This window comes from Neovison vison, chromosome 4 (genome assembly GCF_020171115.1).
Source record: "Neovison vison isolate M4711 chromosome 4, ASM_NN_V1, whole genome shotgun sequence".
Taxonomy (NCBI): Eukaryota; Metazoa; Chordata; class Mammalia; order Carnivora; family Mustelidae; genus Neogale; species Neogale vison.
In genome coordinates, this window is record NC_058094.1 from 60,509,862 (window position 1) to 60,536,296 (window position 26,435).

At 47.7% G+C, this 26,435-nt stretch overlaps 1 protein-coding gene across 1 annotated transcript; it reads left to right on the top strand.

Annotated features, from left to right (window-relative positions):
- The first annotated feature begins 837 nt into the window (after positions 1–837).
- Positions 838–26,435, top strand: SBSPON (somatomedin B and thrombospondin type 1 domain containing). The gene is made up of 5 exons (XM_044244464.1): positions 838–1,090; positions 10,928–11,122; positions 20,372–20,462; positions 22,077–22,253; positions 24,671–26,435. Exons 1-5 carry the CDS (start codon positions 877–879, stop codon positions 24,786–24,788), a joined length of 795 nt encoding a protein of 264 aa, XP_044100399.1. The 5' UTR covers positions 838–876; the 3' UTR covers positions 24,789–26,435.

Genomic DNA, 26,435 nt, shown 5'->3' on the forward strand with positions numbered 1-26,435 from the left:
GCTTTATCAAAGCGGGAATTATTGCTACCGTATCATTAAGCAGGGTTTCTTTGGGGAAATCTGCTGTAACAGAAAGCAGAACACAGTTTATTTTGTTATCCTTTCCTTAACATCCATCAACTGCCCCTTCAGGGAAGCAAAGTGGCATTTCCTTGGGCCAGGAAAAAAAATCTCATCATAAAATACGGCAAAGAAAGGATGCTGCTTTGGTCTTATTTCCTTGCTTCTAAGGGGCCTCTGTGACCCGCGGGGACTGGGGTTCCGCAAGAAAATACAGCGTGAGTTGTCCCCGGCGAAGACAGGGTGACTCGCTCACACTGTGCGGCGGAGACCGGTTTGTTGCGCATCAAGCGACAGTTTTTCGTCTCCAGGATTCAGAGTAAAATGCCCACTCATGATCCTGAGCCCCGGCGTTAGGAAACAGAGGCTGGAGGCAGAAAATGTGGCCCTACTGGCCGAGCTGCTGGCGGATCCGACGCTCCTGGGTCGCCGGGATCCCAGAGCACCTGCTGCTCGGCCCTCTCCCAGGGCGGTCCCCGCGGGCGAGGGGCGCAGGGCGGCGAGCCAGCTGGTAGCGGGCAAGGGCCTGGCGCCCCGAGCGCTGATCCGGGCGTCCCGGAGAGAGGCGCCCTGCCCACCTGGGAGCGGGCAGCAGCAGCACCCGCCCGCACCCCGACCGGCCCGCCGCCAGGGCTGGGGAGGGGCGGCGCGGAGGGCGGGGGCCGGGCGCGGGGCAGGGCCGGGCCGGGCGCTGAGCAGGGCCGGGTCGGGCTGCGCATTGCCGGCCGCTCGGGCTGCTCGGGCCCGCAGCTTTCCGAGGAGCTCGCCACTCTCCCGAAGGTCTGCGCCGTGGCAGGCACCGCCGGAGCGCTGGCCATGAGGACCCTGTGGCTGGCGCTGTGCGCGCTGGCGCGGCTGTGGCCGGGGACCCTGGCCGGCTGCGCCGAGGCGGGGCGCTGCTGCCCGGGCCGGGACGCCGCCTGCTTCGTGCGCGGCTGGAGGTTGGACAGGGTTTACGGGACGTGTTTCTGCGACCAAGCCTGCCGCCTCACGGGGGACTGCTGCTTCGACTACGCCAGGGCATGCCCAGGTGGGTGGCGGGGCCGAGGGTGGGGCGCCGGCCCTTTGCCAGCAGCCAATGGACACACGATCCCACACCAGGGACCGCAGCTCAGGCGCCAGGATCCCCCAGCCCCTTCCATCCCGGCGTGTCCAGACGTCTATCCTGGCCTACCTCTCCCCCCTCCAGCCAGGTACACGTCACTCCATTCTAGGGTCCGCCAGCCTTCTTCACCCAGGTGCATTCAGCTCCCCGCATCCTGGAGTCCTCGAGACCCCTCCCTCCATCCAGGTCCACCCAGCTTCCTCTATCCTAAGGTCCTCCAGCCCCCTCCATCCAGGGATCCCTCAGCCCTCTCTGTCTTGATATAGCACCCTAAAGCACCTCTCCCCACGAAAGCCTGGATGGAAAGGGCTGGAGTCATCCGTTCTCCTCAAAGTGTGTGCGGTTCAGGAACTTCCTACCTGGAAACGTGGCATGTCTGCTTGTGGCGCACACCCCTGGCCCAGGCTCTACCACGTTCCTTCTGTGAACCCTCAGGGATCTTCCGGGCCTTATGAGGGGTGAAAAGAGAAGGGATGTGTAATTACCCCACTTGGTGCCCAGGCCTTGCCCTCGTAGGGTACTTACTTCTGCAGAACAAGTTTTGGAGGATCACAGCGGCCCTCATTTCTAGACTCCAGCATGTGGTACAGCCCTCTTTCTCCTAGGAGTTGTTTGATAAGCTCTTTGCACTCAGTTTTATCTCTATAGCATGATAAAGGTTTTTATCTGGGGATTCCATTATGTTTTAACCCTGTTGGCTTTCCCGTAGGGTCAGTCATTTTTTCTTCCTTTCTTCCTTCCTTTCTTTCTTTCTTTCTAAAAGATTTTATTTATTTGACACTGAGAGAGAGTGAGAGAGGGAACACAAGCAGGGGGAGTGGGAAAGGGAGAAGCAGGCTTCCTGCTGAGCTGGGGGCCTGATGTGGGGCTTGATCCCAGGACCCTGGGATCATGACCCGAGCTGAAGGCAGACACTTAACGTCTGGGTGCCACCCAGGCACCCCGCGTCAGTCATTATCATTTCTCAATTTCCCACAGTGCCACAGCCCCTGGCAAGGGCTCAATAGATGTTGATTTAACTAAATGAAAAGTCCTAAAGAACAAGGTTTACCTGAGAGAAGCCAGCTGCAGAAATAAGAGTAACCTTGCTCATCTCTTCACCCCAAATGTCTCACATATGTCAGGGTTTGGCCTCAAGGATCCCCGGGTTGTTATCCTCCACATCTTCTTGGGAAAATAACCTGCAGGTCTGTGTCATTAGTTGGTGAATCAGATGTCCTGTGGAAAGGAGCAGGTCTTCTGCCTCTGTGAAGCCAGAGGAGGCTACCACCCCAGGCAAGGTAGCACCCAGACCTGCTCCCGAAAGAACGCAATTGAAAAACATGAAGATTTTCTTTTTTTTATCCTGTTTGAAAGCTAATGATTAACCTACAAATATCCATCCTCTTTTTGATAAGCCTGTCTCCCTTTCCTGCTTCAAGGCCAGGGTATTTTATTACTCAAGTAAGGTGAAGAGTCACTTATTTAGGAGACAAACGGCCCTCGGGCCCAGTCTCTAGGCCCATCAGAGGTAGACTCCTGTATTCCTGTACACCAGATAATGTGCCCCCGCCTGTGGGAAGCACAGGGCTTACACAGAGGAGGAAGACACAGACTCTGCTCCCTACAGGTTCACGGTCAAGCAGGGGAATACACCAGCAAACCACCTACAATATGCTTAGTGCCCAAATGAGGGCTCCCAGAGGCAAGGAAACGAAAACTCGGAAGACCCAAGGGATTCAAGGAAGACTTCCTGAAGGAAGTAATGTGCAAGCCTGGTTCTGGAGAATGGGCAGGAAGTCTCCAGAAGGGGAAGAGAATTCTCGCGGGGAAAGCACCAGGTGGTTTCTCCACAGACCTGTGGGTGTCTGCCTTTGGTGCCAGGAACTGGGCTCGGCCCCAAGGCAGGACAGGCGGCAAACCCAGCTGGATACGGAGAGATTCAGGCATGGAAGAGGCTCAGTAGGACAGCCTAGTGTCGTGAGAAGAACGGGCTTTCCAGGGAGGCCTTGCAAAGCTGTGAGGGGTGGCAGAATCCTCAAAGTCTTTATTTGGTCACAAAGAAATCCTGTCTTTTCAGTACAGGCGGTAGAACTATTCCAATGAAAAGCCTATCATTTGGAGCGGGGATGGGTTGGGTAAGGAGAAGCAGAGAAGCGATGACCTGCCCATCCTGAGAGGGACTCCCCAAGAAATCACAGCATCTTGGCGCCTGAGGAAGGAAGAGCTGTGAGCAGTGGGCATGGAAACCGAAACCAGGAAAAGAAAGGAGCCCCCAAAGAATTTTAGAAGGAGCATATTCAGCCTTCACTGCCCTTCCCCAGGGAGTTAGCGAAGGCCCTCGCTGGCCTGAGCAGAGGCAGACACAGGACCAAAATGCTCCTCTGTGCCTGGAGTTTCTGGGGAGGGGAGGAGAAAATAGAGACAGCTGGAAGCTGGCCACTTGGAAGGCTGAACCCACTTGCTCTGCAGGGCTGAGGGTGAGAAGGGGCACGGCGGAGCCAAGATGCTCCATCTCCTTAGCCCTGGAGAGGCGTCCTGGCCTCACAGGAGCCTCATACAGCCGCGGGAGCGGGGCCGTCCCAGGGCCCGCCCATCAGTCTGTTAACGTGAATGGGCAGCACAGTGACGTCTGGGCCCACAGCGGCCCGGTTTTGGGCTGCCATCTGCCACATCTGTTGTGCATGGCTGTTACTGATTCCTAAAGATGTCAACATTCGGCACCTCGGGGACCACCAGCCACTCCAAAGACATAGAACCATTCTGTCCCTTAGGATCTCTTCCCCTTACCCAATGTCATGTTACCTGTCAATGCCATCTGAAACCTTTTGGACTGAAATGACATTATATGGGAACCAAAAATGGAGCTGTGTCAGGAGAACTGAGAATGCCTTATCTCTCTTCCTTCTGATTTTTTCTTCTTTGTGAAGACTTTGTGTGTGTGTGTGTGTGTGTGTGTAGCTAAGAAATGAAATACTGGAATTTCTTTTTCTGAAGAGGACTTTTTATCTTTTACTTTGTAAAAATAAAAATAAGTTATTGGACTTGTGGAATTACTGAATTGCCCAAAGTATCTGTTCTGAAACAAGTCTCAGAAAAATCTCATTATGATGTTGGTATCAGTTTCAACACCAATTATATACCTCTATCTCCAACCCCCCCCCCAAAAAAAAAGGAATAGGAAATTCTCCATTGACTATGCCTGACCAGAGATGGAGAGTGGTACAGGAGGAGACAGATCCAAGTTAACCTGTTCTGAAAGAACTTCTTAGAAGGCTTCCTTATCAGGCTCAAGATGCCCCAGTCTCTAGTTCATCACCTGGGTTCCTAAAGTCTGCATTCTAAGATCGTAGAAACAGCAGGCGGCACTAGATTTTTTGATGAACAAATTCAGGAAAGAATAATAATGAACCCGAGGGGAGCAGGGCAAACGTTGAGTAGCCTGTGTGACCCAGTCTTTTCTTCTGGATTTCCCAGGGAATCTAGGAAACTAACTTGCCCAAATCTGCGGACCGCATACCTGGCCGGAGAAAGGACAAATGTACTGGAAAATTCAGGCTCCGAAACTCCACCATGTACGTTGATTTAGAAACATTGAGGCTTTACTGGAACCACAGAGGTCGAGAGCAGCATGCGGCTTCCCCTGCCTTTGTCTCTGGAGGAGAAATGAGCAGGGCCTGGCGCCAGCATTCAGCATGACTTGACTTTGCAGGCTTGGGCTGCAGCCCTGGGCATTCAGCGGAGGAGGGTAAAGTTGTTAACCCTTCCGCCACAGTCATTCGGTGCCAGGCACCTCACAACTCTAGTCTTACTTAGGTCTCCCAACTCACTGCCATGGTCATCAGAGTACTGGGAGGTTGGGGAATCCGTCCCAAGTCATGGTTAGCCAACCTGTGATGGAGTGAGATTTGAACCCAGGAACTCTAATTCCAGAGCCCACACACTTAAACATTATGTTTTGACCCTCAGAGGAATGAGGCTTTATGAGAAGCTGTGTACTTGGAAGGGCACATCCCAGATCAATTCTGGTAGAGTGAGTGAGCTTTCTCTCTCTTTTGGCTGATACTTCTCAAAGGCAAAATAGTGTGTCCTGCCCCTCCTTACTATCCCCAACGGCCATGGTGGTGTCACTGAATTATGTTTGTTTCAACAACCTGAGCAGTCTTTCCACTGAGGGGATGTTATCTGTGGCTGCAGAGAGCTCCACCAGCTGGGTTCTAACCATCTGTGCCTTCGAATATGACCCTTGCCGCCCTTGTCTGCAAAATATGTGTGTTGCAGAAAACTGGGAAAATACAGAAATGCAAGAAAGAAGAGAACAGCTCACCTGGACACTGACTACTGAGTAAAAGCACAATTATCTTTTTGATACATGTGCCCTTTTTTCTCTGGGGTTGCCTGGTATATAAATTTCTGTTTTTTTCTAATGAAGGAGACCTTTTTATTTCTCTCTCAGATTTCATAAACTTATCTGGTTGATATCCCAAAAGGAAAAACAACAACAACAACAACAACAGCAGCAACCAGAGGGGCCTGTATTTTCCAAGAGGAAAAAATACTTGGTCATTTTATTGGAGCTTTTGGAGGGGGCGGCAAATAGGCACTTGGGCAATGTGGTCCCTCTTGACCTTCAGAGAAGATTTGACAAGATTTCTCAGAAAAGGGGATACCTGTGGAAAGAGACAAAGGCCCATGACATTTAAAATCATGTTGCCATGAGGGGTGTGTGTGTGTGTGTGTGTGTGTGTGTGTGTGTGAATTATTTTTCTTCCACAGAATCTCAAGAATCAAATCTATTCGTAAATGCTAAGACTGTGGGTAAAATGTAAGAATACTTTCATAGCAATGACTTAGGATTATTTGAACTTGACATGAGGGAGAAGAGTGCCTTGGTGGCTTAGTTGTTAAGTGTCTGCCTTGGGCTTGGGACATGATCCCAGGGTCCTGGGATCGAGCCCCACCTCAGGCTCCCTGCTCAGCCAGAAGCCTGCTTCTCCCTCTCCTACTCCCACTCCCCCTGCTTGTGCGCGCGCTCTCTCTCTCTATCTTACTGTGTCTCTCTCTGTCAAATAAATAAATAAAATCTTAAAAACAAAAACCATGAGAGGGAAAGCACTTGCTCGTGGGTGGCCTTAAACTTTAAGGCGGCAAAGAGCCAAGCAGGCAGGGCCAGATCTGTGATTAGCCAAGGAGACGGCGCATGAACATGAGAGCAAGGTTTTATGTTAAGAAGAAAAAGCCCAAACTCTATGTATGAAAGGAAGGACTGACTGTCAGCTCAGTTTGTTACTCTGTGTGTGTGTGTGTGTGTGTGTGTGTGTGATCATCAAGCAAAACAGTAGAAGATGGTTTTTTTTAGTTACCTTTTGGCACCTAAGACTTGAGAGTGTCTAGCTCTGGTTGCCCCTGGTTGCCTCACAGAGGCTGCAAATGGACCTGGACAGGGCCCGCTGGTAATTCTGAGGTGGGGGAGGAGGGGTCTAGAAAGATGGGTCCCTTCGCTGGAGTCGTCAGTCTTGAAGGTCCCTGCCAGAGAAGGAAGGGGACCTCCTGAGACATTAAGTCCCTGGGCTGCACGGCTAAGATAAACATAGATTTTTTTTTTCCCCACCGTATTCTGAAATTCTTGAGTGAGGGAAATTTGGATCAAATAAGAGGAAATACTGCTCCATACCACTGATAATAAAATGAAAGGAGCTTGTTATTTTCGAGATGCGGTACTGCCAGGAGCTATAAATGGACTTAAAAGCATCTGAGGGATTTGTGGCTGCCAGGAGAAGCTGGGATCTATGTAACCTGAAGGCACAGAAAGCCATGGCCCTTCCCAGGACACTCCTTGGGGCCACCGTTGCCCGGAGAGCACAGACAGCTCTCGCCCAGGTTAAGAATTCCCATAGGGGCGCTTGGGTGGCTCAGTGGGTTAAAGCCTCTGCCTTCGGCTCAGGTCATGATCCCAGGGTTCTGGGATCGAGCCCCACGTCGGGCTCTCTGCTCCGCAGGGAACCTGCTTTCTCCCCTCTCTCTCTGCCTGCCTCTCTTCCTACTTGTGATTTCTCTCTGTCAAATAAATTAAAAAAAAAAAATCAAGAATTCCCATACTTTTGGCTCTGGGATTTTCTGATTTTGCTCCTGTCCTTCACCGGGCTTCCCTTTCCCACTCTGGAGCCTTAGTGCTTTGGCTTCTAACTAATGATATGAGCAAACCAAAATCTGTTTCAATGTAGAAAATTTGTTTTGGAAGGAGGAGGAATTTGTCCAATGACATTTCATTCATTCATTCATTCGACAAATATTTATTGATTTATTGAGTTTGATTTTATTTCAAATTTAACAGCAATGCATTGAGAGAGTTTAAAAGCCATTTATTATTATGATTATTATTATATTTTTAAAGCTTAGTGTAAAATCTTTTAAGGTAATTGTACTTGGATATGACTGGCTATTCCTGTGAGGACATGTGAAAATGGGCTCTATTCTTGCTTTGGGCAGATTCCCTACTGAAATATAAGACTTATTTCCCCTTGTTGGCCATTCTCCTTTTGGGTGTGGTAACCCCACAAACCCCATATGATAACCAGAAAGTTGCTGAGGAACGGGGTCTAGCCAGAACTTCAGAAAGGACTTGATATTTCCTTGTCCTCTTCATCTATCCATTATCTCATGTCCTAGTGAGTGGAGAGCCAGACATGCCCAGTGGGCCTAAAGCAGGAACTTAGGGATCTATGTTTATGTTCTCTTCTGTGTCTACGTCTCTGTCTCTGCTCTTATTATACTTGTTGGGACCACCTCCCAAATAAATTACTTGCACTGAAATCCATATCTCAGGGGTATCTGGGTGGCTCTGTCATAAAGCCTCTGCCTTTGGCTCAGGTCATGTTCCCAGGTCTTGGGATGGAGTACCACATTGGGCTCCCTGCTCCGAGGGAAGTCTGCTTCTCCCTCTCCCACTCCCCCTGCTTGTGTTCCCTCTCTTGCTGTGTCTCTGTCAATTAAATAAATAAAAATCTTTCAAAAAAAAAAAAAAGGAAGGAAGAAAGAAAGAAATCCACGTCCCAGAGTCTGCTTCTGGGAAACTCCACCTGAATATTACATTAAGTTTAAACAGGAAAAAAGAAAACCGCTATTCATGGAGCATCCTGGCATCCGTTAAACCTAAGCTTCTTTTTTTTTCTAAAAGGGGTGGGATGATGTCATTATATCCTACCATTAGGACGTTGGGAAACTGTGACAAGCTTGGAGTCAGGAATGATCACGTTGCTCAGTAGGTCTACTGGCCTCCAATGATAACTAGGGAAACGTGAAGATTGAGAAAGTCAGATTTTAAGAAAGAATATTTTGACACACTGGCTATAGATGTGAATATTAATGGAATAATTCGAAGGAAATGTGTGTCATGCAGCTGTAATATATGACTTGAGCTGATAAATTTGTCAGAAGTTCCTGTACTTCCCCTGGCCTCTGCGGCCAAAGATCTCTTGTGATCTATGACGAATTGCACTGCAAACAATTAGAAGTTCGCAAGTTAATCATGAATTTAATCTTTTGTGCAGAATAGGAATAAGTACCTCAGATTTGCCTTCTGACTCAAAATATTTTGTGGAATCCCCTTATATTTGTATAATTCTACGTGAACTTTTTTTCATTTTGTTTTATAATGAAGCCGTCGAGATGACGCTCAGGACCCAGAACTTTCTTGATTTTCTTTATGAGGCTGTTAAAAAAGTCATGGACTGAAAATATAAAACAGGGACGCCTGGGTGGCTCAGTCGGTTAAGCTGCTGCCTTTGGCTCAGGTCATCCAGGAATCGAGTCCCACATCGGGCTCCATGCTCAGCAGGGAGCCTGCTTCTCTCTCTGCCTCTGCCTGCGCCTCTGCCTGCTTGTGCACTCTCTCTCACTCTCTGACAAATAAATAAATAAAATCTTAAATAAAGGAGGAAAATATGAAACATAGCTTTTTCCAAAGTCAAACATTAACTGATAGGAAAAACAACTGATTCAGTGATTCTGTGATTTGAGGATGTTCATTGGGGGGCAAACCAAATAAAATAAATAAACATTACACGTGAGACACAAATGGTGAAGAAATACCGGGAAACTAAATTCTCTCAGAAAACTGTCCCCAGTATGATCTTTCACCATATGGATAGGTGTACTCAAACCGAGGCCATATTACTACATTCTGAGTTGATGCCATGGCAAACCTGTATTTCAGAGTGGTGTCCAATGTTGATCTATGAAATAAGTGTCCCATTTTGTTTTTTTTAAGCGTATTAGTAAGTGTTGTTCAAGGTCAACACATCAGGGCCAGACTAACTAGGCTCAGGGATGAAGAGATTCAGGTAACAGAGTTGTTGAAGACTTAAGGACAGAATGCATACTTCTCAGCCCGCTCCTAGCCCAGCAGGCAGCGTCTTTCAGTGCCTCTGGCTCTAGGGCCCAATTGAGATCATGAAAATGGGAGGGATCCACAAGAAATGACAAGAGCAGGAAGTGGCCTGTGACTGATTTTCCAATGGATGTGCGCGCGCGGCAGGTACAGGGGACAAGTCTCAGGTTCCAAGTCTCTTGCTTCCTTCCCTACCAGACGTGGGATGCCTGTGAGTTTTTAGATGATTAATAAAAGCATGTTTTAAGACAGTCTGAGGTTTTTGAATTACTGACAGATGTTTAGGTTGTGTGGGACCCTTTTCGTATCAGGGTGAGCTACGTGCTGCCAAAGGATGGGTCTTCCAAAATCCATGAACCCCAGAGAGAGTGTGCTGAGAGGTCAAATGAGTTTTCAAGTACAAGCTGTCAGAAGTCCAAGTCGAGATTTCAGAGAGGTTAGAGTGCTTTCTTGGTGAAGACTCTGTAAGCTGGAAAGTATGAGGATGGTAGAGAAAGTGGATCGCATTTTGTGGGAAGGGAATTATCTGGGCCTCTAGTTCGGAGGCACATCTTTTGTTTTCTTACTCTTGTTCTTATAAACAATCTCAAGTCCTGAAATAATTCCACTGACAAACTCATTATAGTCCTTTTAAAAGGTTTGTTAGGACTTTGAATGGGAAAGTTAAAAATGCAACCACAGAGATTTTCCAGTCATGGCCAGAGAATTGCCAAATTCTTGCCCCAGACTCCGCCCCTTCATGCCTGACCGTTTGTACTCTTTCCCTCTGTGGGCTCTGGTGCCTTTCTGAGAACTTCAGCTCTCCTGGTCTAGGGGGCCTAAGAGCCGTGGAGGATGAGAATGGAGAACGGAAGGAAGTCCCAAGTCTAGAGGTCCCTCAGTGTGGCCCTAACCAGGTCTGGGACAACCTTTGAGGATAAAAAGTGACGGGCATTTTCTTTTACATTTTTTTTTTCCCCTTGACGTTTTTCCACAATGAATACCTATTATAAAAATGTTCCGAGCAGGGCAGGATAAACTTAAAATCAAGGAAATGAAAGAGCAAAGATCTTATCTAAGCCCACAGAGTATGAGGAAGTACCCAAAGGCGTCACTCTCTTAACTGGGCTGTGCCCCTGGCTGACACCCACCTTCATGACCCCAGAAGAGCAGTCTGTCTGGCTCAGGGAGAAACGGGTTATCAGCTACCCCATCCGGGCTGAGCGGGGTGGGGTGGGGGTGGGGGGGTCCCTGCCCACCGAGCCCTGCTGAGACTGTGCCCCCGCTCTCATGCAGGGCGCAGTCAAAGCGCAGCGTGCGTGGGCTAACCCCGACTGTTGATGTTGGCGGGAGCGGCCTGGCAGGCGGCGGGGTTTACCCAGGTGAGCTGCCCAACGCGCCGCGCTGTTTTTCAGCTCGCCCGTGCATCGTGGGGGAGTGGAGCCCCTGGAGCGGCTGCGCCGACCAGTGCAAGCCCGCGGCCCGCGTGCGGAGGCGCCCGGTGCAGCAGGAGCCCCTGAACGGCGGCGCGCCCTGCCCGCCCCTGGAGGAGAGAGCCGGCTGCCTGGACTACTCGACGCCCCAGGGCCAGGACTGCGGGCACTCCTTCGGTACGGAGGGTTTCACCGCGGCCGCCTTTGTTGTCTGGTTTTCCATCTCTTCCAACCCCCTGAAAGGCCCTGTGCTGAGCCGGGAAAGTTCCGTGCGCGCGGCGGGGGAGTGGAATGGGCCGGTCTGCCCAGAGCGGACAGGAAGCTCAGGAAATGCTTGATAAAGGAGTGTCCGCGGCATCAGGGCCTCCCAGCTCCAGCCCTCTGGGTCTGGGCGTTCTTAACCCCGGGGTGGCCCCCGCTTCTGTGCTTGCGCTTGGTGGAAAGGGCCCGTGCCTCGGGGGTGTTTAGCCAACTCAAGCTGGCGGCAAAGGACTATAGGTACGATGATAGTATTTCACACCGGATAGTAAATGTCCATAAGGTAACTATTCATCTTGCTTCTTTAATGCCTGTGTAGTCAGGAAGACTCACCACACACGTGGGAAGGTAGTAGAAAAATTATTAATTCCCAAGCAGTGATACATGATTTTCATAAAACACCTGCTCCTCCTCTTCACCTGACTGCAGTGGGGCTGATGTGATCAGATCTGTGATTTGAAAAGATCATTCTGGTTGTGGAGTGGCCGGTGGAGGGGCCAGAATTCCACCGATGGGTGAGTCAGGAGCTGTACAAAGCTCACAAAGAAATAAGCATCAAGGCCAACACCTAGGTGTTGATCTACGTTGAACCTGATAGAGCAAAAACATTGACTTCTCTGGATAATAAAGGCCATATGTTTTTCCTAGGAAACTGGAAATTTTTATGCCAGCATGACACCCGTCAAGCCATTTTGCCCCCCACCTTTTTTTTTGTTCTATACACAAATATTTATTGAGCATCTACTGGTTGCCAGGCACTGAGCTGGGTGCCAGAGTTGCCTTGGTGACATAAGCTGATGGGAGCCTGCTGTCATACAGATGGAGGGTGGATGGGGGAGAATGGGGAGGTTGATAATCGATGATCTTAGGAAATCGGTCCCAGAAAATTACCACTGCAATTTGGTGCAACTGGGCCTGAACAAGTGAGTTGTTTGGAGCTATGAGTGTGTGTAATAAGTTGATATCCCCCAGTCTTGGGGGAGGAGGAGAGCCATAGGGGTGGAGAAGGGAAGGGACTTCTCTAAGGAGGGACAGGTAAGGCTGAGAAGTGTAGAATTTTCCAGAGACTTGCATGATGAACGAGGTAGTCAGGTATAGAGGTTCGAGGAATTTGGGGTTGATGTGGAAAAAACAGGACCACAAGAGGCTGTAATGCCTAATAAGCCTTTTTGGGTGGTGCTTGGATGGAGTTGAGAAAGAGAAGTCCGGAGGCTATGGCCTCACCATCCAGAGGCAGAGGAGAGGAATCTTCCAGGAGCCATGTGTCTAGGGGATAGCAACTAGGCAGCATAGTTGGGAGTCTCTGGGTCAGAGTTTCCAAGGCCAAGAGTGGTAGCAGCTTGGGGTCTTACAGCTCCCAGACTTTTTAGCTCATCAATAGCCAGCAGGTGCCAGGTATAGTTTCACAGGGTAGGTAAAGCAGGCAGGGCCCAAATGGCTAAAAATATGCTTGTTTGGCAATTTTTAAGACCATTTGGGAGGTGTCTTGGTGGCTCAGTTGCTGGAGGGGCTGACTCTTGGTTTCCACTCAGGTCGTGATCTCAGGGTTGTGAGATCAAGTCCCCCATGGGGCTCTGTGCTCATGAGGGGGAAGGCGTGTGGTCTGCTTAAGACTTTCTCTCCTTCTGCCCCTCCCCCCATGCTCACTCAAGCACACACACACTCTCTCTCTCAAAATAAACAAATGAATCTTTAAAAAAAAAGAGAACAATTTGGGTGCATAAAAATTTGAGTTTGCTGCCAGTGGGCTTTGGAGCTAACAGTTGTCAGCCTGCTGTGGGGGAAGTCAATGACCTAGAGACTGTCTTTGACTCATCTCTCTAATGGTGGGGAAGCAAAGGCCCCTTTGAGAGGTTGAAGGAAGGCTAGCATCTGGGGAGCGCAGAGAGTGGGGCTGGCATTGAGAGGGGAAGCAGCTCCCGCTCTCTGTTTAGGATATTGGTCTTTATCTTACAAACCCTGGAGAGCCACTGTAGCATTTTCTCATGTGGTCTGATCTAGGATTTGAAACTGTGGCTGTCTTAGGGGCATGGCTAACGGAAGGGCTGAGGGGGCAGGGAGTCTTGTGGGCTCCCAGGGAAATAATTCAGTGCTCACAGAAACAGTCGTGGAACAAAACCACGGTCAGCTCATGTCCTCAACAGAGCACAACAAAAAGGCTATTGGGGACGAAGTCGCTGGAGGCCATTACTGATTTTTTGGATGACTCTTAAAACCTATAGTTGATCCATCAGGAAGCAGCTCCTTTGCTCACCTATGGGGTCTGGCTGCTAGAAGGTCCTTCTTAAGTACATTTGACTCTTCAGTGCTACTCCAGGCTGTCACAGACCCGCTTTGCAGTCCGGGTATCTCTTTATAATAGCCTAATGGAGGTCGCAGGAAAAGGGACAGGAAGGTCAATGAGGGAATGCTATGGAACATGGGCCAAGGACACCAGAGAGCACTGGGCCCACACCCTACACCCCATACACCTACACCCCATATACCCCCCCCACCCCATACACTCTGCCCCCCACCCCCCCACACACCCTCGCCCACCCCAGCTAGGGTTCTGGTCTCTGCCTGGAGCTGTCCTCTCTCCTCTGGGCAAACCCCCTGGGCCTGTCCTCCTCCACCTGTCCTCCTGTTCCTAAATGACCCCTCTCACCCACCCCTCCCACCAAACTCCACATAAGGCAGCAGTCTTCATAGGCGACTCTCCACAAGGTGTTAGTGACTCAGCAATAACGCCAGGAGAGATCTGTACTCAGCCTCACCTCTCCTAATAAGGTTGGGTAAAATCCAGTTTGGGGAGAGAGGAGAAATCTCTCCTTGGGGACTGGGCACCAGCATTTGCAGCCCTGATTTCGGTTCCTGAGATGCACTCTGCTGTGGTAATGCCGTGGAAATGATGACTGCTGTCACAAGCTGGTCAGAGAAGATAGGACCCCTCGAATATTCCAGTCTGGTGGTTCCTAAATGGTGGTCCCCGGCCAGCAGCGTTGTCCTCAGCTGGGAAATTGTTAGAAAACCAAGTTCCTCGGGCCCCACCCAGACCCACGAGATCGGATTCGCTGGTGCTGGGTTTAGCACTGGGCTTGTATCCAGGCGTCCAGGGGACTCTGCTGCTCACCAAAGCTCCAGAACTGCTCTAGCTTGGGTGTGGATGCCCCGTCTTCCCCTCAGCCTCGACTCATAGCTGGATCCCTCACATGCCACTTTCCCGAGGGCAGAAGCTCCCAAATGCAAAACAGGGCTTTAGTCAGGAAAACATGGGTTAAATCAGACTATCTTCTCTAAGGAAGACCTTCTCAGAGGCTTTAATATGCTGATACGCGTTTTCATTCGACAAGCGAGAGATAGGATATGGGATGCTTTCCCACCTTACTTGATTAAATGACCATTTTCCCAGGGGATCACACTGAGTCACTAGTGTTCTGTGGAAGACACCTGGGAAAACGATGGACAACAAAAGGGAAATGAGAGTAGGGACATGGTGGATTGCCCTGAGCCCTGTCTCACCCGTGTTACCGCAGTTCCCACACATTCATTGACATGGGTCATTCATTTAAGGTTCACTGAGCATCTTCGATAGCCAGCGCTATGCTGGGTTCTGGAGATACAAACTCGAGTACCGAGCCCATCGGCTAATTCCAGCTCAGGGTGAGGAGCGAGCGGATTGGTGTGGAAGCATGGAGAAGGGGCCCCCTCTTCCGCTGGGGGCTCTCAGTCCGGCTGCGTGGTCACCGGTGACCACCTCCCGGCTCCACTAGACTTCTATTTCCCGAGCAGGAGACTTGGGTGCATGGCTGAGCAGTCCCTCGCTGCTGCGGAGTGGAGAGCTTTGACCAACATTATTGACTCGGTGCTCATAACCATCCTATAGGACAGCGTATTCACTTCCTATGGCTACTGTCGCAAATGACCCCAAATGTTGTAGCTGAAAACAACTCAAATTTATTATCTTGGGGTTCTGTGGGATAGAAGTGCAACCCAGGTATCCCTGGGCTAAAATCAGGGTGTTGGCAGGGCTGCATTGCTTTTGGGGAGGCTTGGGAAGGGGAGAATCCAGTTCCCTGCCCTTTCCATCATCCAAAGAGGGTCACAGTTTCTCTCCTCATGGCCCCTCCTCCCTTTTCACATCCAGCTACATTGCATCTCTGCTTTCTTCTGTGGTAATACCTTCCTCTTCCTCTTTGAAGGACGTGATTATACTCAGTCCACCGAGAAAAGCCAGGATCGTCTCCCCATTTTAAGGCCAACTGAGCAGCAACCTTCATTCCATCTGCAACTTTAATTCTTCCTTATGAAATAACATATTCACAGGTCCTGGGGATTAGGATGTGGAAATCTTTGAGGGGCCAGTATCCTGCTTACCTGGAAAAGGGGACTGACTCATTATCCTTGAAACCCAGAGGACATTGGAGCTCAGGAAGGTGACAGCATTTGTTTTTGTGTTTTTAAGATTTTATTTATTTATTTGACAGAACACAAGTCGGTAGAGAGGCAGGGAGAGGGAGAAACAAGCTCACCGCTGAGCAGATAGCCTGACGTGGGGCTCGATCCCAGGACCGTGGGATCATGACCTGAGCTGAAGGCAGCCGCTTAACCTACTGAGCCACCCAGGCACCCCAGGTGACAGCATTTGTAAAGGACTTCCAGAATCCAACCCTGGATCTCAGCCTTTAAATCCTGTGGGATTTTCGGTCTTGATCTTGCTTTGTTGCTCTTGTTATCATTAGAGCTAAAATCGCAGTTCCAGGTTCCGGTAACTAAGTAGAAATAGAAAGGCTCTGTGAGACCCGTGAATGAAACAGGATCACTGACGCTCTTTTATTAACGATAAAGTAGCTATTGAATTTTTTGCATTTCCTTTAATGCAGATCTTAACTCTATGCTTACTGCAAAAACAAGCCCCAAAAGCCCTGTTATTGTATTAGTTGTACATCCTGAGCCCTCCTAAAAGGAGATTGATGTGTATCATAAACTGTATGCTTCTGGGCTGGTATCATTTGTCACATTTTCATTCTGTTCCCTTTTACACTGTATCTACAGAACAGTGGTTCTGAGCCTGCCTTGGTAACACCCCGTTGTGCCAGAGAACTTTTTATGAAATTCCCTAAGCACACTCAATTTACTTTCATGTTCAAAGTAAGTATGCACGGTGCCACGCTTTTAGAAGTGGAGTTGTTGTAAAACCGAACAATGCCAGGCTGATAGGACGCCAGGAAAGTTGGCAAATGGTCTCTTAAAAAAGAATCTATTACATCTGGATATTGTTGCCAGGAAGAGGGAAGGCGGGGGAACTGGCTTTTATTGTGAGCCTTTGTCCCCGGGCACCCGACTATGTTCTTCCACACATAAGCAGCAGTGGGACTGAAGGCAAAAATAATTCTAAATTACTTACCACTCTTAAGTAATGGAAATTAAATTTGGGGGAGATATTAAAAAGTCACGCTGGCTCAGAGACCCCCAGGCCATCTGGCTGCTGGTCTAGTTTCTGAAGACTCGTTCAAGGAGGAAGTGCCTCCTCTCAGAAGAAATGTGCCACCGAGCCAAGCCAGAGCAAAAGGGGGCAGGACACAGAAGACACAAGGCCCAGGGTTGCTAGCTGGCTTTTAGGATCGGTCCTACCTGCAGAGGCTTGACGCTGAATGTGGAGAGTAGATCGAAAAACCAGAAGCAGTCTTTTGTGTTGGGGTCCTTGCTTCATCATTTACTGTGAATTTCCCCTTTCTTTAATCTTTTTTTTTTTTTTTTAATTTCCCTTCCTTTAATGTCTTTGAGCCTCAGTTTTCTGAGAACATATCATCAGGGTACTTCTTCACAAAGTTTTTGTGGAGACCAGTCACAGACGATGAGAAGGTACTTTGTAAAGAAGCAGGCTGGAAGCATACAAGGCGCTGTCCTAACAGGCATTCCTCTGTGCCCACCGTGAGCAGCCGCCCTACCCTGGGGACCCCAGGCCCCATCCCAGCCCTCCCCCTCTCCCGGGGTAGGGGTGCCTAAAAGGACTCCTGGGTAGAGACCTCATGATGTCCCTTTTATTATTTTTTTAAATTTTTTAAAAGATTTATATTATTTATTTGACACACAGAGAGATCACAAGTAGGCAGAGAGGCAGGCAGAGAGAGAGGGGGAAGCAGGCTCCCTGCCAAGCAGAGAGCCCGATGTGGGGCTCGATCCCAGGACCCTGAGATCATGACCTGAGCCGAAGGCAGAGGCTTTAACCCACTGAGCCACCCAGGTGCCCCTCCCTTTTATTCTTTTAAAGTTAAGTTATATTAGGGACACAGTAGGACCAGAAAATGAAAATAAAACAGCACTTAAGCAATCTATAGGAAATATGCTGCGTAAAACAATGAAGCATTGTGGTTCACTTTGCAAGAGTCTCCAGGCAGTTGAGGCGCATGGTTTTAGAGATAACGCCTAACACCGCTGTGTTTATTTTATTTTTTTTATTTTTAAAGATTTTATTTATTAATTTGACAGAGAGAAATCACAAGTAGACAGAGAGGCAGGCAGAGAGAGAGAGAGAGGGAAGCAGGCTCCCTGCCGAGCAGAGAGCCCAATGCAGGACTCGATCCCAGGACCCTGAGATCATGACCTGAGCCGAAGGCAGCGGCTTAACCCACTGAGCCACCCAGGCGCCCCAACACCGCTGTGTTTAGATGGGAGACTTGAACCTGTTTTTTAACCTCTCTGTACCACAATTTCCTCATCTGTAGAATGGGGAAATAATAGTTCCTATCCCAGAGGGTTGTTGTAAGAATTAAATGCATTCACACGTGAAAGGTGCTCAGCATTATGCCTGGAAACTTAGAAGTGTATCATTGTTAGTTTTCATTATTATTATATTATATTATATTATATATTATAATATAATTATATTATTATATAATATATATTTATATTATAATTATATTATATTATTATTACTATAGAGCTTATTATTGAACTTTTTCTGAGGATTTTATGTCAGATATTACAGTCATATACTGCCCTTTCCCTCCTAACCTCATTTCCCTTCCCCGCCCCAAGCTCTGTACTAAGTGCATTGCCTTTGAACTTCTGTGATGATATATGCGGTACAAATAAGGAGATCAGATACATGTTTTGAGCTAAAGAAACACATCCTGAAAATTTCATAGTTTGGCTGGTCTGACGCCATGTGGACTGAGGGGCAACTGTATTCTTCAGGTACTGAATGAATTCCTAAATGTGTCAGAAGAACAGGAATGGAGACAAATACGTGGGAAAGCTCAAATCCCCTCGACGTTTGTGTTCCTGAGAATCAGAGCTAAGAGAAAACAGCGAGTTCCTAACATATATGTGCTCCCTCGTTCTTTCTGATTCTGTCTACGGGTTTGGGAGGTCCCAAAGCTACCAGTCCCATTTAGAAGGAATGGCATGTTCTCTGGAAAACGATTAAACGTGTGAGTGCAGCAAGAAAGAGTCTCGCGGCCTCGACCCTTATGCTGGATGTGAGTAATTCTGACACCGAAGAGACTAAGCACCAAACCATGTAGGACAAGAAGGATTCCTGCAACTCGCAGGAGCAGGTGGCCACCTGTTTTTCAGCCACTCGGGTCTTCCATTCCCTGGGTCCTAGCAAAAAGGCGTCCCTGAGAAAATCTAAAAAAGAATTCGGGCTGCCATCTTGTGGCCGTAAAGAGCCAGTAAACAGCCGGATCAAATGAACGCGTAGGCTCGACCCATCTGCTTGGTGGTCCTCTGGCCACTTTGCTCACGTGCATGATGGCGTGGGCAGCGCACAAGCCAACATCCGCTGGTCCCTACCCTTCCTGGGACGGTCCAGTTTCTGGAATGGAAGGAAGGAAGGATGGCTGAGCCGTCTCAGCCACAGGGCTCAGTGTGGGAACAGAAGACCACAGAGAGGTAGGACCCGTGTGGCTTGGTGGCAATTCCGTGACCTCAGTGAACCGCCATACATTGCCTATGAGCTTACTGCGTGTGCCAACGTGTGAGGGCCACGGTGATGACCAGGGCAAAACCCTGCCTTCCTTGAGCTGACAGCAGACCACACTGGGAGGTCATCTCCAGGCGCTGTACCGTATCTAGCATCAGATGCCTCCCCACACCCCCACACTTAGCGGCAAACAGGAAGGAGACACACAAACAAAGTCAGTGAAAAAGAGAGCACAGATGGGGGATTCCTGGCTCCCTTTCTTCTGTCTGGTCCGGAGCTTTGGAGTTGGGACTGGGGCTGGGGACAGGGAGGACAGGACCAAACTGACTCCTTCCCCGAGGCTGAGGGTTGGCGCAGGGTGGTGGGGGGGATTCTGTGCTGGCCGGCACCAGGCAGTCACCCTGAGGCCACATGGCAGTCAGGGAAGCTTCCGGGCTGGGGTGTTGAGGACCTGGGAGGGGTGGGGGGACTCGCACCACCTTCCTTGGTACTTCAGTTTTCTCCTTTTTACATTTCCTCTCTCTCTGGTGTTGTTTTGTTTTGTTTTGTTTTTTCTCCTTACATCCCCATTTCCCTCTCTTTTGTCTTCTTCCTCTGTACTTTCTCCCTCCTATTCTTTTACTTTATTCTTCCTGTTTTTCCCTTCTTCCTTCTATTTCTCTTCCGTTCATCTTTAAAAACCTTCTCTCCCGAGGCATCTGGGTGGCTCAGTCATTAAGCTTCTGCCTGTGGCTGGAGTCAAGGTCCCAGGGTCCTGGAATCGAGCCCTGCGTTAGGCTCCCTGCTCAGTGGCAGGCCTGCTTCTCCCTCTCCCACCCCCTCTGCTTATGATCCCCCTCTCGCTGTCTCTGTCAAGTAAATAAATACATTCTTTTAAAAAATGAAAAAGAAAAAAACCATCTCTCCTTTTTCCATTCCCTCCCCCCCCCCCGACTTCCCTGCATCTTCACTACTTCCTCTTGGTTTTTATTCCGGGCCCCCCATCCTCCCCCTTCACACAGTGTCAACTTATTACCAAGGACAAGCCCACCTGTCAGAGGCCTGCAGTTAGTTCTCCCCGTCCATCGGCATGCACACAAATCTTCTTCGAACTGGGTTCTGGGGACACGGTAACTTGGCCCCGTCCCATACCAGGGGGTGTACCACGGCCCGTTGCACTCAGGGTTGGGGGGCTCGAGACAGGATCGACACCACGGTTGGGAAAGGTCACTGCGAGTACTTTAGGCTGCATGTGTCCAACGCTCTTCTCTCTTTCCTAGTCCCTGCCTTTATAACTACCTCTGCGTTCAACAAGGAGAGAACAAGACAAGCCGCGTCTCCACGGTGGTCTACAGACACAGAGGACACTGGGTAATTTGGTGTTTTTGTTTTGTATGGTTTGGTTTTTTCAATGTATGCTTTTCCAGGGGGCGTGGCCAAGTCAGCCCACAAAGCTCGTCTTAGTGTGGTGGCGTTTCTTCTGTTACTTGCTCGTTGACTTTGGGTAAAACGTGACTCTTTACCACAGAGCTGGGACCTACTTGTTTCTTCCCTGTTTTTGTGCAGCCACAAAGATTTGTCTCTGAGGGTCCCCTCAACAGGAAACCCGCTATGTAAAAGGATGGTATCACTTTATCAGTCGTACTCAGAATGTTCCTCTTAGAGTCATTAGGAGAACATGGACTCTAGCACCACCTGTGTTTGGCTAATTTGAAAGTGGCCCACACGCGAGCTCTGAGGATTTCTGTCAGGACAGAAGGCACAGACTGGGTTGGGGGGGACCTCCATGCTTACCTGAAGTTGGCTCTTCAGCTGTCCGCAGAAGGACCCCAGGCAGCTGCCGGTTCGGATCCCCCTGCTGCCACACACTAGCCGTAAGACCTTGGATATGTTGTCCCACCTCAGTTTTTCTTCTTGAAAAATGAGAATATGAATGCCTAGCACATGGCATTGTGAGGAGAATTTAATGAGAAAATGATGAAGAGATGTTTGGGTTAAGCTGTCTGGCTAAAGTTGATTGAAGCTTCGCCATAGAATTTCCTACCTCAGGACCTAAACTGGCCTACTGCTGTTAAAGCTCATGGAAGCAGACCCTCCAATGGCTTTCCATCTAACCTGGGACAGCTCATAATTCTAGGGATAAGAAATTAGTCTATTGGAGCTTAATGAGAACCAAAACACAACGTGCAGGAGTTTTACTATGTTTTACTTCCCTGAAGAATTTTAAAATTATGTTGCTTTTTAGTACAAGACTCTAAAGTATTCACCCACATCTGGATGCTCCCCCCGGGCCTTCAGAGTCTAGTAATTATGGTGCTAGAGATTTCCACAGTTCAGTGTAAGGTGACACTAGCTTCTGTCACAGAAAAATGTCTCCAGCTTCCCATTTTTCTTTATCTCTGAGGCCCAGTAGAACTTTGATGCTTGGATTCAAGTTCCCAACTCATCATTAGCCCAGATTACGCGGGTGAGCGAGTTGGGGAGCATGGGGCAGGCCCCTGGGAACATCTGAGAGGCAGAACGTCTTGGGGGCTGGGCAGGGCACTGAGGACCAGCCCTCCAGGGGCTCACATGGTCTCAGACTCCAGTCTCAAGCAAGTTCTTACTCTATTTTCTTTACCAGCAAAGTTATTAAGGGCTATTTTCCTACTGAAATGTGCTTTTCATTCATAATTTGGTTGTCAGATGAGGTAGGAACAGGCTACCCGGATTTCTGCCAACTCACGTCGACCAGGTAGTTCCATCATGGATGGGAGAAGAGCGCCAAGCCTCGCGGCAGTTGCCCGTCAGGCATCGTCCATCGTCACGGTTCCGCAAATGAGAAACTTGACAGGGCGTCCTGCGAGGGTGGCCAGGCTGCGAAGATGCGCGCACCGCCTCCCCTCTGTCCAGTGTCCTCGGGGGTTGCGGGCTTCCTGAGTCCTTTTACGGCTTTAGGCTCTCTCTCATTACAGCCCGTGCAAGTGCCCTGTGTTTTTGCTCTAGATACTGTATGGAGTTCAAGACGGAGTCCCTGACTCCTCACTGCGCTCTGGAAAACCGCCCCCTGACTCGATGGATGCAGTATCTCCGAGAGGGGTACACAGTGTGCGTCGATTGTCAGCCCCCAGCCATGAACTCTGTGAGCCTTCGCTGTTCCGGAGATGGCCTGGACTCAGATGGGTGAGGGAGAGACATCGGCTAAAGGACTTTCCTTATTTTCTGTTGACACACATCTGTCCTCTCTTGAATAGCAGACCATGATGTAGCATATCAGGGCATGAGTCGGGAGTCAGAACACCAAGTCAGGAGAATCCTCTGTCTAGCAAGTCCTGAATCCAGGACCCAGTTTACACGATGGGACCCAGAGGCTCTATAGCGGAGATGACTGGGTAAATTTGGATGTTGAGTTCATATCATGCTCCCGAATGACCATTGAAAACCTGATCACTCCAAAGCAGTGTTTTGAAAACCGCTTGAATCAGAACCTCTTGGGATGATGACTTAAAATTTTCCGATTCCTCGGGCCCCTGGGTGGCTCAGTTGGTTAAGTGACAGCCTTCAGCTCAGGTCATGAGCTCAGGGTCCTGGGATCAAGCCCCACATCGGGGATCCCTGCTTAGTGGAGCAATCTGCTTCTCCTTCTTCCTCTGCCCCTCCCCCCTGCTCGTGCTCTGTCTCTCTCTCATAAATAAAAGATCATATATATGTATATATATATATATATATATATACACATACATACACACACACACACAAACACACAGATTCCTGAGCCCCACTTGAGATGAAGTGAATCAGAATCTTTGTTTTTTGTTTTTTTTTTAAAGATTTTATTTATTTGAGAGAGAGACAGAGATAGAGCATGGACAGGGAGGAGAGGGAAAAGCAGGCTCCCCATTCAGCAAGGAGCCTGATGTGGGAATCCATCCCAGGACCCTGGTATCACGACCACAGCCGAAGGCTGACGCTTAACCGACTGAGCCACGCAGGTGCCCCTGGGGGTGGATTTTTAACCACCTTCTAGGTCAGGAGTTGGCAGATAGTAGATTCTTCCTCTTTGTGGGCTATATGGTCTCACTACTCAACTCTGCCATCATAGCATGAAAGCAGCCACAGACACTGCGTGAAGAGGTGAACTTGGCTTTTTCCTAACAATACTGTATCTGTGGACACTAATATTTGAATTTCATGTAATTTTCATGTGTCATGACATATTCTTCCTTCGATTTTCTTTAAGAAACAAAAAACCATTCTTAACTCACAGACCACACAAAAACAAAGGGTGGGCTGGATTTGGCCCATGGGTTGTGGTTTGCTGACCTCTGCCCAGATGGTTCACTCCCACAGCATTGTTTCAGAACCACTGCCCAATGAGGGGGGGAGCATCCTAGAACCATGACTGAGATGGTTGTGGGCTCAGCTTTGCAGGATCAGAAACCTACAGAAATCTATAGATTGTCCAAAAGAATTGACCCTCAAAACATTTTTTTACCCTGAAAAATCTGTTCCAATCCTGTATTCATTTATCAGTTAAATCTGGTAATAACACTCTTCCTAAGAGAGGGCTTCATGCTTGTCAGCTATTAGACAAACACCAATTTCAGTCACACATGGATTATGGTTTTAAGTATGTTAGGTGGAACTGGTAGAAATACGGATTAGGAAGTAAAATACTGACCTTTCCAGCTAGTTGTCATTCCCTTAGTGCATTTTAATATTTAATAACTTGAATTTGTTTATCAGTCACTTGTGCCTAATAAACTTTGTAAGGAGTATACCACATGAACAGTAAAGTACGTAAGACATTCCTATCAAATAGAAACCAATCTTTAGACTTAACATTTTTCTGTATCTCTCATCCACATTTTGTCTTTAAATGAATTTATTATTGAATTTGTACTCAGCACCTTAAACCCTGGCTGAGGTTCCAATAACTTTAAAAATAATAAATTGAGGGACGCCTGGGTGGCTCAGTTGGTTAAGCAGCTGCCTTCGGCTCAGGTCATGATCCCAGCGTCCTGGGATCGAGTCCCACATCAGGCTCCTTGCTCGGCAGGGAGCCTGCTTCTCCCTCTGCCTCTGCCTGTGCTTGCTCTCTCTCCCTCTCTCTCTGACAAATAAATAAATAAAATCTTTAAAAATAAAATAATAAAAATAATAAATTGAACAATCTGCCTTTGCTCTTCCTGCTTCTCCTGTTTTTTCATTATGGAATCAAGGAGTTCAGGATTACAAGAGCTCATTTGGGCAGCCCCCTCTAATTTGAATATACATGAAACAGGGAGCCACTTTCCTTTATGTAACACTTCATATATTCGGATCAAGTGGGAGAAATGAATACAGTAACCTCAAACTGCTCTCTCCACAAGAAGGCATCCTCAAATAGAGACTAACTTGTAATTTGTTTTGATGGAGCCCCTAAGAAGGGAAACTCAGTTTGTGATCATTTTTTTTTTCAATTTCAATTTTTAATGCACTTCAAAACTCCAGGTGTGATCATTCTTTGAACAACAAAACACCTCAATTTATGATTCTATAGATTAGAATTTTTTGGTTTGCTTTCAGCATAACTAACATTTTCCAAAATACCGTTTCAGAAATCAGACTCTCCATTGGCAAGCCATCGGCAATCCTCGGTGTCAAGGAACCTGGAAAAAAGTTCGGCGAGTGGATCAGTGCTCTTGTCCAGCTGTTCACAGTTTTATTTTTATATAGATTGCGATGTAAATAGTTCAGAATGTGTCTGTAAAGATGCTAAACCTTACCATGTTATGTTCAGTGCTTCATAAAACTTCAAAAACCATTTGGCCTCAGTTCCTGAACACATGTCATTGCTACACTCTGAAGCAGAGAAAGAAAATGCATGGCCAGTTCTCCAGATCCCCAGTACCTTCATTTTTACTACCTTGAGGACCCGCCCCAAAGGTTCCTGTGGTTTTGTGTTCTTGGCCTTCTACAGAGTCCTCTCATTCGAAGGTCGCCCATGTAACACAGAATGGACATCTGTTTGCAATGAAATTACAACAATATGATCCGATTTCTGGTGAGTAGTTGTCATTCAAGGGCACCCGTGTTTTGAATCTTGCATTCCTTCTTTCTGTTCTGTAATCTCTTAAAAACTTCTCGCTTTAAAAAATGTATACGGATATCTGTATACTCTCTCACACACATTTCCCATATATTATTCCATAAATTGTCAAGTAATTTCAAAAGAAAGCATTCACAAATAATTCTCCACAGGAAGTTAAGATTTAGTAAGCGTTTTGTAATGAAAAACCAACAGCTATGTTAAAAATACTTTTTTGAAGAAGAAATTTTCTTTGGTTAATTGACAAGACCAATCCGATGTTCATTCTAGGTCAGTACAAATTCCTTCAATGCTATGATTTTCATGAAGACAATTCTGGCAGCGATGAATGAAACAAAGCTTTCATTTTGCAAATTTTGCCATCATTAGCACCTAAGATTGTTTCCAAGGCTTCCAACTTGAAGCTAAAATGATCTTTCAGATTTAAGTTTAAGCTAAACTTTTTTCTTACTTTTTTTTTTTTTTTAACCTACTACTTTTTTTCTACAGCATATTTTCTTTTGTTTGGGTGGCAGGCAGTTATAAATTATGGAAGATGTGGATTTTATTACAAATGTGATGAACACACACACATAGGATACACAGAAGTATTCGTCCTTTATTTTATGATTGGAAAACCAGTGAGCCAGAGACAAAGTGGCTTAAGGAAGGGTTACTCTGCGGGTCAGCCACAGAGCCCGCTCTCAGTTTCTCATCCGGGATTCAGCTTCGATGAAAGGCCTGGCTATGAAAAGCCAAGCCCTTTTCAATTCTGAAACAAATTTTAAATTTAGGACATTTTCTCTGGAGAACTGCTGTTTAAAATTTAAACTTCTTCGGGTTCATTTGTATAAGGTATTATTCACTAACAAATGATTTACTAAAATACATATTTCTTGGTACTTCCATGTAATGACAAGAATGACAATAGCAAACTTAATAGGCCTGAAAAAGTCCCTAATATTTAATGCTGAGAGCAGCAGTATTTCTCACGCATTTAACTGTCAGATTTGTTTTCATGGTAGATGCTTCAGAGATGAGTAATAAAAAATTTGAGTCTCCTCGAGGTTAGGACCTTAAACTCTAAGTTCAGTATTAACATTTTAAGACCATTTCTAACATTTGTAAAGCAAGATTTTTGAAGGTAATTTTAATGTTACATAAAACTTTTATACCAATTAATAAACTCTCTGTTCACATTTGTAAGAGGTCTTTACTTGTTTGACTAGAAAATACCCATATTTTCTGGACTGGTCAAAATTTTACCAAAACCAAAATTTAAAAAGTCCCTCAGA

Coding starts and splice junctions, on each gene's coding strand:
- SBSPON (XM_044244464.1), top strand. CDS start 877: ATGAGGACCCTGTGGCTGGCGCTGTGCGCGCTGGCGCGGCTGTGGCCG. Junction 20,463..22,076: donor ACAGACACAGAGGACACTGG/GTAATTTGGTGT, acceptor TTTTTGCTCTAG/ATACTGTATGGAGTTCAAGA. Junction 22,254..24,670: donor GATGGCCTGGACTCAGATGG/GTGAGGGAGAGA, acceptor ATACCGTTTCAG/AAATCAGACTCTCCATTGGC.